The sequence below is a fragment of the Haliotis rubra genome, unplaced genomic scaffold (assembly GCF_003918875.1).
Source record: "Haliotis rubra isolate DU_JTF1 unplaced genomic scaffold, ASM391887v1 Scf1028, whole genome shotgun sequence".
In the NCBI taxonomy this organism is placed as follows: Eukaryota; Metazoa; Mollusca; class Gastropoda; order Lepetellida; family Haliotidae; genus Haliotis; species Haliotis rubra.
In genome coordinates, this window is record NW_025764924.1 from 116113 (window position 1) to 132086 (window position 15974).

General features: G+C 41.2%; 1 protein-coding gene across 1 annotated transcript; it reads left to right on the top strand.

The window, feature by feature from the left end:
• Positions 1 to 1147: 1147 nt before the first annotated feature.
• LOC124271633 (hercynylcysteine sulfoxide lyase-like) lies at positions 1148 to 12207 on the top strand. Its single transcript, XM_046706790.1, has 6 exons — positions 1148 to 1282; positions 4105 to 4274; positions 6736 to 6878; positions 8784 to 8900; positions 9537 to 9649; positions 12065 to 12207. Exons 1-5 carry the CDS (start codon positions 1148 to 1150, stop codon positions 9644 to 9646), a joined length of 675 nt encoding a protein of 224 aa, XP_046562746.1. The 3' UTR covers positions 9647 to 9649; positions 12065 to 12207.
• Positions 12208 to 15974: the final 3767 nt, after the last annotated feature.

The window sequence follows — 15974 nt, forward strand, 5'->3', positions numbered from 1 at the left end:
GCTGGAATATTGCTGAGTGTTGGGTAAAACTTATAAACTCATTCACACTCATGAGATATGTGCATGCAGGGATCATATAATAGAGATTGCAAGACCCCCATATACCAACCCAAGGGTCAAAGTCCAGCAGTGGATGGAGGTTGAGGGTTGTTATGTTGTATTTTATAAAATTGCCACCCAATACCCTTTTCATCATATACACCTAAAAAAACACCTAATGGCCAAAAATTCAGATTGTCCTAATTGAGACAAAATAGTTTCTGAATAACTGCGTGTGTTGGTCGGTTGCGAGGCCCTTATGTTTCATTTCGTTCACGTAACCTGTGCTTATTTTACTAGTAAATCTATGCAGTGTTTTTCCCCAACACAACATATAGCGCAATAATTCTAATTCCAGTGAACTGTTTAAATTACATGTCACTGGAATGATAGCCCAACGATACTCAAAGGGACGTAACTCTAATTTCTTTCATGGAGATTAGAATGAGACCGCCTGATCACGTGACCTTTAACAACTGAGCTATCTCGTTGAAACTGAAAAAAAATACAGGTAAGAGCGAAACATAATCATAATGTAGCATTACTCGGGCTTACTCGGTACATTTGACAACCTACATATTGCGGTCGAGGACATATTGTGGAAATCGTTGCCCGACAACGGAAAGATATCTGCTTTTGTCACAACTTCGATTGTGGGCGTGGAACGTAGACTTACGTTCAGTCTATGAAGTGAAATAATTCAAAGGAATCTTTAGTTAGTAAATTTCGCTATTAGAATGTATAACACAGGAGGTCAGATACTCGTTTCGCACGGGCCTAACTACTCAAACATCAGACACGACCGAGTTATGTCGGTCGGCTGTGGCCACGAGACTTCTGGAACGAATTAGGTCAGACGTAGAAAGGGGTAGCTTTCAGGTGTTACCAGGCTTCGATTATCGACGCCAGTTGGATTTTGGGGAGCTTTTCATTCTGCTGTAATATTGTTTTTGGAAGCGGCGAGTCAGCCTAAACATCTATCTTTACTGAGAAGGATACAAACGCATGTCAGGAAAAAAAGTCAGATATATTTTCATTTGTCAAAATATGAAAGTACAGAAAATAACATTATAATAGTTTTTGAACAATACTACACAGTTTCTAGAAGATGTTTAACAAGCACTTCCAGAACAAGTGTCTGAATAACGGCCACGTGACACATCGCAATACCGTGTGTGCCCACCTCGAGCTTAGACAGCTGACAGACATTGATAAGCAAAGTGCCCGAATCGAAACTTGTGGAGTGAGTGAGTTGGGTTTTACGCGTCTTTTAGCAATATTCCAGCAATATCACGGCGGGGGACACCAGAAATAGGCTTTACACATTTTACCCATATGTGGGGAATCGAACCTGGGTCTTCAGCGTGACGAGCGAACGCTTTAACCACTAGGCTACCCCACCGGCCCGAAACTTGTTGAATGACTCTCCAGTGAAATGTCAGATAGTGTCAACTACAAACTAAAGTTTGTCGAGGATTAAGCTGAAGTCTCACGCAGTGCCCAAAATCATCTAACATATGTTCGACCAGTATATGGCTCGTCACGCCAAAGACCCGGGTCTGATTCCCCACATGGGTACAATGTGTGAAGCCCATTTCTGGTGTCTCCCGCCGTGATATTGCTGGAATATTGCTAAAAGCGGCATAAAACCATACTCAGTCCGCCATACGCATTCCAGGCAGACTACAGGCCACGCCCCCATAATTTGTATGCTTAGCAGTACTTTTATAAGTGTATTTATGTTCTCCAACTGACAAAATTAACGACCTACATTTGGATGTATGTATTTGTAAATGTTTCGAGCAGCGATATGTAACAAATATTAATATTGAGTAAAACGAACGAGTAATCATTGCTACGCACACCACGTACTGGCGTATGAGCGAATGCTACAAAATGGTGACAAGGCGTTTGCATGCGTAAGCACATCTTCATGAAACATAGCTGACTTAGAAGAATTACATCCAGAGAGACGGAAGCACTCATTGGGTAAGCTGAAAATGTCTATCTGGCGATAAGCTGCAAGAGTTGTATTATCCCAAAGGAGTTGAGATTGATAATACAATGTGCCGTTTGAGATTGACATCCAATGATCGAGGTAAAACCAAAGCGCCTTTGAGCAGCTGCTGAGCTGGATATTGACGCTAATCTATAAAGAAGAAGAAGAACTGTTTAAGACTGGATTGTTGAGGTAGGTTGCGAATAAATTTTCAACAAAATTCTCTCCGAGGTCCACACAATTCTACCAAGAATGTAGGGAGTGCCTGGATCTAACTGGTCTAGAAGGCTTTCTCCTGGTATAGTATTGAGTCCCCAAACAGCCGATACGAGATCGCCATCTGTATGTATGGCTGCTTGTACTAGCCCACACTTAAGCTGGTTTTATATAATGCTAGCTCACTGAGATACCATGCCGCAGTGAAGCACGAATACCCCACTCAGACACATTATACTGACTCTGAGCAGTCGTTGTACCCATTAATGCCGGTCGCCAGGCAGGGACCAACAAGTACCATTTTGAACGTCTTTTGGTATGACGCTGCCGGGGATTGGGAATGCGGACGATGTTCAATCAGTGAATTCAACACTGCAGTCATGTTTTGCAGATGATGAGTTGTTTCTTTCCTCTTCTTCCTTGTTTCTGTTGATCCCTGCACTCATACTTGACCATAAATGGCTCAATAGCTGGTCGTAAGAGGCGACTTACGGGATAAGTTGATCAGGTTCGCTGACTTGGTAGTCACATGTTGTTGAAAGTCTGTTGCAGAGATCAGTGGTCATGGGATAATCTGGTCCAGACTTGATGATAACAATCTGGTCGAGACTTGATAATAATCTCTTCCAGACTTGAGTGCGGCGTTAGCTGACAATGACAAACAACGACAAAATCATAATAATAATAGTTTACGAAACGTAGGAATTCGATGTGGTACGTCAACACATTATATTTGGTTGGGACCCGTTATGGTCATGGTTAGAATTGATCTTCAGTGATCTTGACACATGCCATATCCAAATTGCGTAGATCGAATCTCATGCTGTTTATCACTGGATTGTCTGGTCCAGACTCGATTATTTACAGACCGCCGTCATATAGCTGGAATATTGCTGAAACTAAGCTCACTCACTCACTATATTTGGTTGGTATCTTAAAGGGAAAAACAAATCGGCTTTTGGACGTGTGGTGAATCGACGATCAGCTATCGATAATCATACATATTATCAGCATTTTTCTTCGTGGTGGTTGTTGAACTTTTTCCGATCTTGGAAGGCTCTCTCTTCGCCACTGGAACCCCACTGTCCACCGCTTAAGAATAGGAATGGGACTACCACCATCCCTTAAGTTGACAAGGGTGCGTATTGCCGTTAGCACCTTCACTTATACACTTGATGGCAGAGTGGTAACCAGATTGGGCCATTGTCATCAAGAGAATAGCTTGTCAGCTTGATGCCAGCAGGGATGCACTGGCTGTTCACCGGGTTCACCTGGTTCCCCACATGGGTACAATGAAGCCCATTTCTGGTGCCCCCGCCGTGATATTGCTGGAATATTGCTGAAAGCAGCGTAAAACCATACTCACTCATTTCAGAGACTAGGTGTTAGTCAATGAGAAAGTGTAAATCCAAATATAACATATGTTAATTTGACCACTTTCTAAATGGCATTGTGTTTTCGAAGCTGGGCACCTTTGAAGACCCGGGTTAGATCTGATCTTCGTAATAGGCAACTAACGGGATCTGGTGGTCAGACGCGTTAACTTGGTTGACATATGTCATCGCATCCAAATTGCGTAGATCGATGCCCAATGTTGGTGATCACTGGATTGTCTGGTTCACACTCGATTATTTAGAGACCGTCGCCATATGGCTGGAATATTGCTGAGTGCGGCGTACAATTAACCTCACTCACGAAGTAGGTCAGTTGAGAACTTCTTGTAATATCACTGCTAAAAGCGGCGTAAAACCATACTCACTCAGTCAAACCAGGTAACCTGCATTGGTTAAGTCATTATGCCACATATGTTACAATATGTTACAGTGAACATTCTCTTGTTGATATTCCAGGTCAGGTTCATCATGTTTTCGACGGTCTGGAAGCCAGAGATGGTAATGTGTGATGTCGAGTTTGGGAAAACCCTCCAAGAGCGGGAGTTCACATTCCAACAAGGAACTGTTCCACTCAACCATGGGTCATACGGCGCTGTTGCCAGACGCATGCAGGAAGTGCAGAGATGGTAATGTGTGAGGGTGAGAGTGAGTGCGGTTTGTATGACTCTGCGGGGCGGTGGGGTAGCCTAGTGGTTAAAGTGTTCGCTCGTCACGCCGAAGACCCGGGTTCGATTCCCCGCATGGTTACAATGTGTGAAGCCCATTTCTGGTGTCCTCCGCCGTGGTATTGCTGGAATATTGCTAACAGAGGCGTAAAAAAACCAAACTCCACTCCACTCAACCATACGGCGCTGTTTTGCCAGACGCGTGCAGGAAGTGCAGAGATGGTAATGTGTGAGGGTGAGAGGAGTAGAGTGCGGTACGCCACTAGTGGTTAAAGTGTCTACTCGCTCACGCCACCCGGGTTCGATTCCCCGCATGGTTACCAATGTGAAGCCCATTTCTGGTGTCCTCCGCCGTGGTAGTAATATAACAGAGGCGTAAAACCAAACCAGCTCACTCGCCTCCACTCAACCGTACGGCGCTGTTGCCAGACGCGTGCAGGAAGTGCAGAGATGGTAATGTGATTTCTTGGAGGCCGTGGTTAAATTGCGGTTTGTTTGACTCTGCGGTGCCGTGGGATAGCCTAGGGATTAAAGCGTCAATGATCAGGGTTTGATTTCCCATATGATTTAGCCCATACCACCGTGAAGCCCACACCGTGATATTGCTGGAATATTGCTATTGCGCAGATCGATGCTCATGCTGTTGACCACTGGATTGTCTGGCCCAGACACGATTGTTTACAAGCCGCCACCATATAGCGGAATATTGCTGAGTGCAGCGTAAAACTAAACTCACTCACTCACTCATTCATTTATTTGTTATTTTAACGCACCAACAGAGCATACAGCCTAGCCATAATGATGACTGTCTGTAAAATCGATTCTGTACATGGGGTTCGATCCGCAAAGGATTCGTAGCTCTACGTTATCCTATGATAAACTATAGAATTTCGACAGGTCGTAATGTTACGACCGCTTTGTGGACTGGGTCACTTTTTGTCCTATGTAAGGCGTGTAAAGTGTACGTAGGACTAGGTCATTCGTAATCCTACGATAAAGCACGTAGCACGACAGCACGTAACTCTACGAACGCTTTATGGATCGAGACCCAGATTAGTTAGTTATATTATGGATAACATTCCGTGCAGTGGGTGAACGATAGCCACAATCTCATACATAAGAGATGACAAAACGAATGAGTGTTGAATATGAAACATATTCCAACGAGATATTTTTAAACGTTTTGATTTATTCACGAACGAAACCTCCGTTGTGTTCCTGATTTTATTACAAACGTGTTCTGAATATCTTTATGAGATAACTTTGGCAATTTGAAACAGGTATTGTGTAACCTGTTGAAAGTTATCCGACGGGGTTTGTGTAACGAAACTGGGTTGTTCATAATGCCGAACTTTCTGTTGCCACCTCGATATTTTAACAAAAAATGTCAACAATACAAAACTTTAGGTTTGTTGATAATTAAAATTAAATTTCGGTGTCCTGGGGATTAGTATTTTTTGTAATTTTTTTATAAACGCTCGTGAATAAATCAAATCATTTAAACAATATCTCGTTGGAATATTTTCCAACTTCCACTCGTTTTGTAATCTATGTATACACCGGAGGTGAAAGGAGCATATACGTCACATTAATGACTATTGTTGATGCCCCACTTACAGTCGACCTGCCGACATCCGACCGTCAGACAGGGTAACAAAAGTACCATCTTCTTTACTATTGACGTCATTTGTTCTGATACGATAGGAGACAGCCTCCGTGGTGTAGTGGTTAGAGCGTGAGCGGAAGGTGGCGGGTCTGATTCCCGACCGCGTCATACCAAAAGACGTTAAAATATGGTACTTGTTGTCCCTGACTGGTCGGCTCTAAGTCAGTATAATGTGTCTGAGTGGGGGTATTCATGCTTCACTGCGGCATGGTATCTCAGTGAGCTAGCACTACAAAACTAGCTTCAGTCTGGGCTAGTACAAGCAGCCACCCATACACATACACGCATGCACGTCGTCATATGAGCGAAATACATTTGTATTCTCAAGCACGACGTAAAACCCAATTTCACCCACCTCACCTCACCTCACCTCTGATACGATAGGGGATCGAACGTAGAACTTCCACTCTCTGTGCAAACGCTGTCACTAAGCCATGTTTGATTTGAATGGTAAATATTAAATACACATTACCAATGAATATCCGGGTTAGAATTTGTCTTCAGCCACCGTGCTGTAAGAGGCGACTAATTGGTTCGAGTGATCAGTCTCGCTGACTTGGATTATGCATGTAGTATCCCAATTGCGTACTGCGTAGATCGATGCTCATGATGTCAATCACTGGATTGCCTTGTCCGTACTCGAATATTTACATACCGCCGTCATACAGCTGGAATATTTGTGATGGCCGTGTTATAATGAAACATACAAACATTGTTTTATTATGAATTATTAACAACACATTTCCTCAATCCCAGCTTCCTGACGGAGATGAACGCCCAGCCCGACCTATGGTTCCGAGACAGCGTTAACAAGCATTGGGACGAGTCTGTTAGGGCGGCGGCCCGGTTCTTCAACTGTGATTCCCAAGACATAGTGTTTGTTACCAACGCTACAGAGGGTAAGCCCAGGGTGCCGTTGTACAAAGCAACCATAGCGCTAAGGAGACCATAACTCCCATACCTTAAATACTAGTAGACTTAAGGTAGTCTCAGCGCTAAGGTATGTTGTGACGAACCTAGCCACATGACGAGGGCAAATTTGAGATTCAAACCCACGATCATTTACGGCATGTGCAGGGGACGCAACTCTGCAAGCCAAATTGCAGCATTTCACAATGAGGCGATTGTCGACCGTATACAGGTCTTATAAAAGTGATAGGGCTAAGTGAAGCGTGCTAAATAATGTACTATGTGTAAGTTTTATCCCACCGGCATGTAATGCGGTGGGATATAGTCGTCGCCTCGTCCGTCCGTGAGCCCGTCCGTAATCATTTTGTTTCCGGAGCGTAACTCAAAGACCGTTCGATATTTTTCAACAAAAAATTGGTAGATATGTCAAACATAACCTAAGACTTTTGCTATTTACAGATTATTGTCATTTATATTTTTCTCGGTTTCCATGGAAACGTTTTGATCTTAGTCTTAAAGAGGGGTGGGCTTCGTTCCGGAGCATAACTCAAAACCGCTCAATATTTTTTCAACAATACTTTGTAGATATATCAAACAGATCCTAAAGTTGTGCCTTTTGCTATTTGCAGATTTTTGGCATTTTTATTTTTCCCGATTTCCATGGAAACGATTCGGACTTAGTCCCAAAAAGTGAGGGGTAGGCTTCGTTTCCGGAGCATAACTCAAAACCGCTCAATATTTTTCAACAAAACTTGGTAGATATATCAAACAGATCCTAAAGTTGTGCCTTTTGCTATTTGCAGATTTTTGGCATTTTTATTTTTCCCGGTTTCCATGGAAACGATTCGGACTTAGTCCCAAAAGTGAGGGGTGGGCTTCGTTTCCGGAGCATAACTCAAGAACCGTTAAATATTTTTCAACAAAACTTGGTAGATATATCAAACAGAACCTTAAGTGGTGCCTTTTGCTATTTTGCAGATTTTGGGCATTTTGTATTTCCATGGAAACGTTTGGACTAAGTCTCAAAAGGGCGGGGTAGGTTTTCGTTTCGGAGCACAACTCAAAACTTCTTAATATCTTTCAGTAAAACTTGGCAGATATGTAAGACAGATCTTGAAGTGCTGCCTTTGCTATTTGCAGATTTTGTCATTTATTTTTTCATGATTTCCATGGAAAAGATTTGCACTTAGTCTAAAAAATCAAGCTGGACTTTAAGTAACTGTCAGATTATTTGTTCTTTCAAAGATGTGAGGGCTGGGGATATGTCATCTTCTGATGACTCATGTTGGTTTGGCTATTGTTTAATGCCGTTCTCAGCAATATTCCAGCTAAACTGACGCACAAAAGAAAGTACACACCTGGTGTTTTGGGATTATTTGAAAAGTGTTGTGATTTTGACTGGCAACTTCGCAATTGGGCACGATATCTCTGGTGTTTTGGCAACATCTTAGAAAAGTCTGTGACTTATATATCACTGTAGAAGCTCTTTTCCAAACATTTACGTAGCTTTTTGGAAAGTAGTCCAAATGCACCGGGTGTGTACTTTCTTTTGTACGTCAGTTTATATAGCGGCGGTCTGTATATAATCGAGTCTGACCAGACAATCCAGTGATCAACAGCATGAGCATCGATCTACGCAATTGGGAACCGATGACATGTGTCAACCAAGTCAGTGAACCTGACCACCCGATCCCGTTAGTTGCCTCTTACAATCATGGGTTGCTGAAGACCAATTCTAACCCGGATCTTAACGGGCCTATGTATCAGTCATCTGTCGGGTTGCTCTGTCTGCTGAAATATAACTGGTTCATTTGACGGTTTTTAGTTATGAGGAAGGTCAATTCAGGTCATGTTTCAAATGAAGAATCTATATTCACATTGTTATATTCTTTCAGGCATCAACGCTGTGCTGAAATGCTATGATTTCAAAGAAGGCGAGACAATCTTGTCCACCAGTCTCACATATGGAGCAGTAGCTCTCACATGCAGGGACGTCGCTGCCCAGAATCGAGGTACGCCGTTATAAGGAATATGGTAGGATTAGTGGGTTCCTCTTTGAGCAGAAACTTCATGGGCCCTGGGGGCCAGACCGCCTCCGTGGTGTAGTGGTTAGAGCGTCCGCCCGGAGAGCTGAAGGTCGCGGGTTCGATCCCCGACCGCGTCATACCAAAAGACATTAAAATATGGTACTTGCCTGGCGCTCGGTATTAATGGGTACAACAAGGACTGGTCGGCCCGGAGTCAGTATAATAATGTGTCTGAGTGGGTATTCATGCTTCACTGCGGCATGGTATCTCAGTGTGCTAGCACTATAAAACCAGCTTAAGTCTGGGCTAGTACAAGCAGCCGCACATACACATACACACACATGCACGTCGTCATATGAGCGAATATTCTCAAGCACGACGTTAAACCCAATTTCACCTCATCTCACCTTTGACGAGCGAACGTATTAACCAGAAGGCTACCCACCGCCCCTTTGTGATTATGATGATATTGACATTCCACATCACGAATGATATTGTCAAATATATTTCGGACGTCAGTGATGTGGATAAATTCTCAGAAACATTTATTCTTGTGTTTATTATTTGACTTGTTTCATAAGTTTTAGATCTATACATGATGACTAAATGGTTTAATTACAGTTATCAAGTCCGAGGTTCTGGAAATTCGGTTCCCGATTGAGAGCGAGGAAGCAGTGTTAAGACAGTATGAAGAGATTTGCAGAATCACCCCAAGACCAGAATTGTGGTGATAGGTAAGGAGCGGGCCTCTACATACAGTCTGAAGCTGGGTCTAGAGGCCCAGATAAGCTGCGTATCCGGGTAAAATACGCATAGAAACTTCCCACTACGCATTGAAAATAATTGTTGCGTACCAATTACGCATTTAAATCCGTTAGATACGCAAAGCGTTTAAAACAAATGCGTATGGAATATACTTATAAAAATCGCTTGCGTAATGAAAAAGACATCGATTGCTATCTAGTTGTACTGTGAGAATAGGACAAGTGTTGTACTGTCAGTATAGGATGACAGTTTTTTTATAAAATCATTTCCCTTATATTTAAGTTGGTTTTGATTAGGTATGACATAAGACAGAACATACCTACCTAGTTTAGTAAACTTACTCAATGACACAATACTTAAGTGTGTAAAATGACTAAAATACGTACATATTTGAAAGCAGGGTAACGGTAAATGAAATACCCACTCAACATTCATAATACCCAATCTAAAAATATACAGTGGGTACAGTACCCACATTAGCTCAATCTTATCTGGAGCCTCCTGCTGGGTCACTCCTTTATAAATGTGGATCTCACACAATCATTAAGTTAGGTGTCCTCGAACTTTACCAAAAGTGGTATCGCATTAAAGTAAAATATCGTCATAAGATTGACAAATATGAAGGTATTTAAATGATTAAATCTTTTCAGGACTGAAAATCTTCCTGTTTTAACAAGGGCTTGTCTCAACCGTCAGTGCACCAGTAATCCAGTATTGTACTTCAAGTAAAAGATCTGTTTTTAGTGTGATTATCATATTTTTTCAGCTGCGTTGAATAATCAGTTTGCTATTAAATGAAAACTTCTACAGCTGGACTTGAATATGACTTAAACCGAGGAATGTTATCCCTACCTTGATATATGCTCGACACACGTCACATTTCCCAGTAACGTCTCTGGTTACGTTATATTGTTTTAATAAGCAATTAAATGAGCCTTCAACAGCTATTACATTTGCGTGTGTGCACTGATTGGCCTTTAAACAGCAATACAAACAATACACAATGATCGTCACCCACTTGCACAAAGCGATCTTAGTGCTACAATGATTGTAACTCCCATTCTCCAACATAGGCTTAAGATAGTCGTAGCGCTAAGATCGCTTTGTACAAGTGGGCCCTGGTTATTACTAGTGGTGGTCCGATTAATTGAAATAATAATTGTAATCGAATATTGGTCGCAATGACTAAACGACCAGGCAATCAATCATGTTTTCTCATAATCGAACACATACAATTTTGGAACACTGGTTTGCATTAACAACCATTTTCACAAGGTAGGTTTTGTCTGTTACATTTCCCGAAGTACTACAAGCTCATTCCTTGTCATGATTGAATTATCCAGGAAATTTAGGTTCATACCATACTAGTCATCCTTTAAGATGTGAAATTTGTAAAATGCATTTTGTGCAATTTGAAGAAAAAATCCGAAAGAACTACACATTTTTTTCTATATTTTTGTGCATTAACAAACATAACCAGGAGAATCTGATAAATGACGCTAACCAATTATTTTCGATGATCTTGTCATGATCATCATCATTGCTGCAAAGAGACATATTCACTTATGCAGTATTAAAAAATATGCTTCCAAATCTAACTTTCTATATAAAAACTCTAAAAGAAATATTGTTTTGTGGAAAACATATATCAGCAAAAAATAATAAAATAAATACTTTCCATCATAAATGGAGCCTTCTCTCCCCAGTACTTAGATGACTCGAACTGTTTTGACTTGTACCTGACATTATCTGTACGTTATCTATTTAATGAATTATGCATGTTTATAAATATATTTTTACAAAAATATTTCACCTGTACAACATGTAGCATGCTTTATATTACTTTAAGCCGTACGTATGTACGGCTTTGGTATCATCTTGGTATATCTGCAATATTGTAATCTTGGGAACCAATACAAAAATACAAAAAACAACAACCAAAAACAATTATTTTCGATGATTGATCGATTGTAATGAACCAATTGTCAATTGTGAGATGTCATCCAGTTCCCAACACTAGTTGTTACCAGCTCCTTTCCGAGTACAGAAAGATAAACAGATCAACCGCAGTTCCGCAGAAAATGTCACACCCTCTTGAAAATACCCTTGGTCACATTCAGCATAAGTTGTTATGTTAAAAACGAAAACACTAGATATTTAACACCACCCCACCCCACCCCACCCCACCTCCACCCCAAGAAACGTGTTCTGTTTTCAATATTTGATGGATGTACATTTACAAAGAACCACAACAAACTCACACAAATTCATCCAATCATTAGCTGCCAGATGTTTGCAACAGCACTGAAGGGTACGAAAGCCGCTTGATAAACGACAGATGCTGATGTAAACGGTTATTGTCTTGTCGGTTTGTTGTTATCCAGATCACATCACAAGCCCGTCTGCTGTGTTGCTCCCTGTGAAGAAGTTGGCGAAGATTTGCCACAAACATGGCGCTCTCGTGTTGGTTGATGGTGCGCATGCGCCCGACATGTTCCTCTAGATTTGGAGGATCTCTGCGTCGACTTCTATACAGGTAGAACAAGTCCTTGTATGACAGATATGTAGGGTTGAGATTGGAGACGGAGAGTAGGTTCCATTAAAATGCCCTTATCTTTGAATTAGATTCCCAGCAAATAAGCACGATATGTGAGGCAACTTACACAACGGTTGTTTACACTCCGTGGCTTAGGTTGGTTGGGTGTCGTTGTACCCCAATGGCGTGTGTCCAACTTCATCTACTGTTTGAGGGGGTCCAATTCACAGTTTTCAAAGGCTGACAATAATGAATAAATGACTTAAGGATCAAACCGAAGCATGAGTCTCTTTAACCTATTTAGACAATGACCTACTTTTCAGCCGATCCGAATCATCTCCCGTGAAAATGAAAAGAGACACCACAAACAACTATGGTTACACTGCATTCCAACCCTTGTTTCATAAGAAAATGGTATTTACAAGTTAATTTTAATTTGAAATTTGAATTGCAATAATTTGCTGGGTGAAAGATAATGTCATCAGAAACATATTCCCAAATTTTCAATTAAAAATTATGTATAATTATGCTTTAATCGCGAAAAACAGTTTCTGTAAATCTCAGCTTCGGCCATTATGCATATTTCGCTGGAACCCACGTGACCTTTCCGCTCGTGACGTCAAATGTGCCTGGTGTCCGCCATATTGCCAAAGACCAAGCGCTACAGTAGTACAAATCGTGTTGTTTCTGTCGTTTTTGTAAATGGTACAATGGTGTACTCTGTTGCCTGAGGATGCACGGAATCATCGAACAATGGAAAGCCACCATTTCTTCCGTTTTCCAAGTAAAGAGACAGACTTAGGCAGGAGAAATGTTACATGCTTACTGTCAGTGGTATTTTTAAAATAAATTAAATCAAGTACTATTGCCAGTCGAATTCACTCTATAGGGTAGTTAAATGCTCATTTCTATTTAAAATGATTAAATATCAGGCCAGTTAAATGCATAGTTTTGTCAACTTTGATATTATGTTCTTCATATAAAAAGTATAAACATAGTTATGAGTTTACAGGATGGAACATTTATCAGAAATATTACTTCTTAATAACTTTATATGAAGAACATAATATCAAAGTTGACAAAACTATGCATTTACAGCATATATTTAATCATTTTAAATAAATTTGACCAAATTAGAATGAATGACCAAATTTACTGGGGCATTTTGTAGCTGGGGCAGTTCCACTGGTACCCATGAGATGGATATCAAAAATCAGTAAGAGATTCTTCACATGAGCTTGAAAATGTTTCGCTAAGACGTTCTTTCGGTTTGGAGCCCTAAATGATGCAGACTACCCGAAACATTGCCGAATACAATGGCAAATCACGAATTACTGCTTGTTGCTTCTATTGTTTTCCATTTTGCCCACTACGCACGTCGGCATCAGATTCAAGCATTTGTCAGTAGTGTGTGCCGTGAAAGTTGTTCTGTATTCACATTGGATGACAAGATGTCATTCTAAGGCTATGGCCGAGTACCATAACTATTTCCATAACCAAACACTGGGGAAACATACATTGTTCTGACAAGTATTTTATAATTCACCAGTTTTCGGGGAATAACTTATCTGCGTCGCGTAATATTATCTCTGCTCGACCAGGCTGGGATTTTGTTTGAGACTCTGCTACGTTATTAATGAGAACTAGGATCCTATTTTTTTCAAAAATAACTCCTTAGTGTAATTTTTGTAGCAGATATTTTCTATTTTTCCCCGTCTGAAGCAGCAATTATTGTGTTTTTAAATCCCAGACATCCTACAGTCACCCATTTGACACAAAAGGAACTGCAATCACATTGCAAAAAATATAATTCTAAGGGACTGGTCATATATTTATAGGGGTGGGTTTGTTGGTTGGAACTGTATGACATTTTGCTGTCAAATATGTGTTTTTGCGCTTATTCAGTGTAGTTTTGTAACGCACAATGTGCATGATATAATACCAAGTCCGTACCAGACCGCCAAACATTTCTAGCGGCGGAGCCCTCGTTCTGAGATTTCCACGATTTCCAGATTTCCGTTTGTCAGAGCCCGCTGTACGACAGAGCACGCTGCACGACGTGTTTGCAAGGATTAGAAGGAGCGTAGTGTTGCAATATACAGGTGCTTAGATGTATCAAATAATACTGTTAAATATTTATGTATCCAGCTGGAATGAATTTGTCTCAGAATTCTGACTGGTTATTGTACTTAGGTGCGCAACAGGACGGAACCCAATTAGCAGGAAACGAGACTCTTGTGTAATCAATGTTTTGACTTTGAAATGTGTTTTAAACTCTGCACTCGGTATTATGCTCCAAATTATATTAAAACTGTTCATAAGTATATATGTAAATCTAAACGATTCCAGTAGTCTCTCTTCTACACACCTTCTGTATTATAACATTCCCTGAACTGCCAGTCTTCCTCTCTGTCTCTGTTTCTAAATATAATTGTTTGTGATGTAATTAGTGATTGTAAATATCTTTGAGAGGGTTTCATAAGTTGTAAGAACTTGTCCCCGATACTATTCACATTGTGAATAAAATATGTTTGAACTAAACTAAACAATCGAGTCTGGACCAGACAAGGGAGTGAGTGGAGTGGAGTTGGGTTTTACGCAGCTTTAGCAATATTCCAGCAATATGGGACACCAGAAATGGGCTTCACAAACTGTGGGGAATCGAACCCGAGTCTTCGGCGTGACGAGCGAACGCCTTAACCACTAGGCTAACCCATGTCTAACACTGATGTTCACGTAGTGTTGTTAAATGTAAAACTATGTGTTTCGTAAATATATAAATTTGCTTTTGAAAGACTTCATATAATTCACAACATTCAAGTTTGCTTTGGGGATCAAGGGTGAGATCACACTCACCTGCGTTTGCCGTCGTTCACATGTGGAATGAAAAAATATGGTTTCCGGCAAGTGTTGAATGGTTTAAATATATCTGACAGATAGTAATGATGTTTGACAGTAATATAATGTCTCTCTCGGTAAAGCAGTGCATCTGTTTTAACACAGGTAACTTCCATAAGTGGCTCTTCATCCACGCGGCTGCGCAGTGCTATATGTCAACAGGAAGCATCACGATTGATAAACCTTTAGTGACGTCCCACTCGGCTGACGGTTCCTTTGGTGAGCAGTTCCGTAAGCCGGAACACGTGACCACGTCCTGTTTTGTGTGCGCGAAATACGCTTTGGAGTTCTGTGACAGAATAGGAGGAATGGTGAGACTCTCCGAATAGTTTCTTTTATTCATATGAAGCGAGGCGCGGTGGGATAGCCCTGTACCTTAAATCCTGAGTGAGTGAGTGACTGAGTTGGATTTTACGCCGCTTTTAGCAATATTCCAAAAATATCACCGCGGGGACACTGCGAAGGGCGTGCCGCAGAAGCACTTGTTTTAACATGTCAAATTAATGTGAAAGAATGCAAATCTTAAGAAGCATACGTAAAATCAACTTCTCTCTGACTCGTAACACCTTCGGCTTGCGTAATTAATCCACCTTTGAGGAGTGAGTGTCTTAGTTTTACGCCGCTTTTAGCAATATTCCAGCAATATAACGGCAGGGGACACTAGAAATGGGCTTCAAGCATTACTGGTAACCCATGTGGTTAATTGAACCCGGGTCTTCAGCGCGTGACGAGCGACGGGTTTAATCCACTAGGCTACCCCCAGCGCCGCTAGTATTACCGAAAAATAAATCACCCTCACGAAACGAAAAATACCTTATTGGGAGCAATAATGCAACTGAACGGAAGCAATCGAGCAGCAA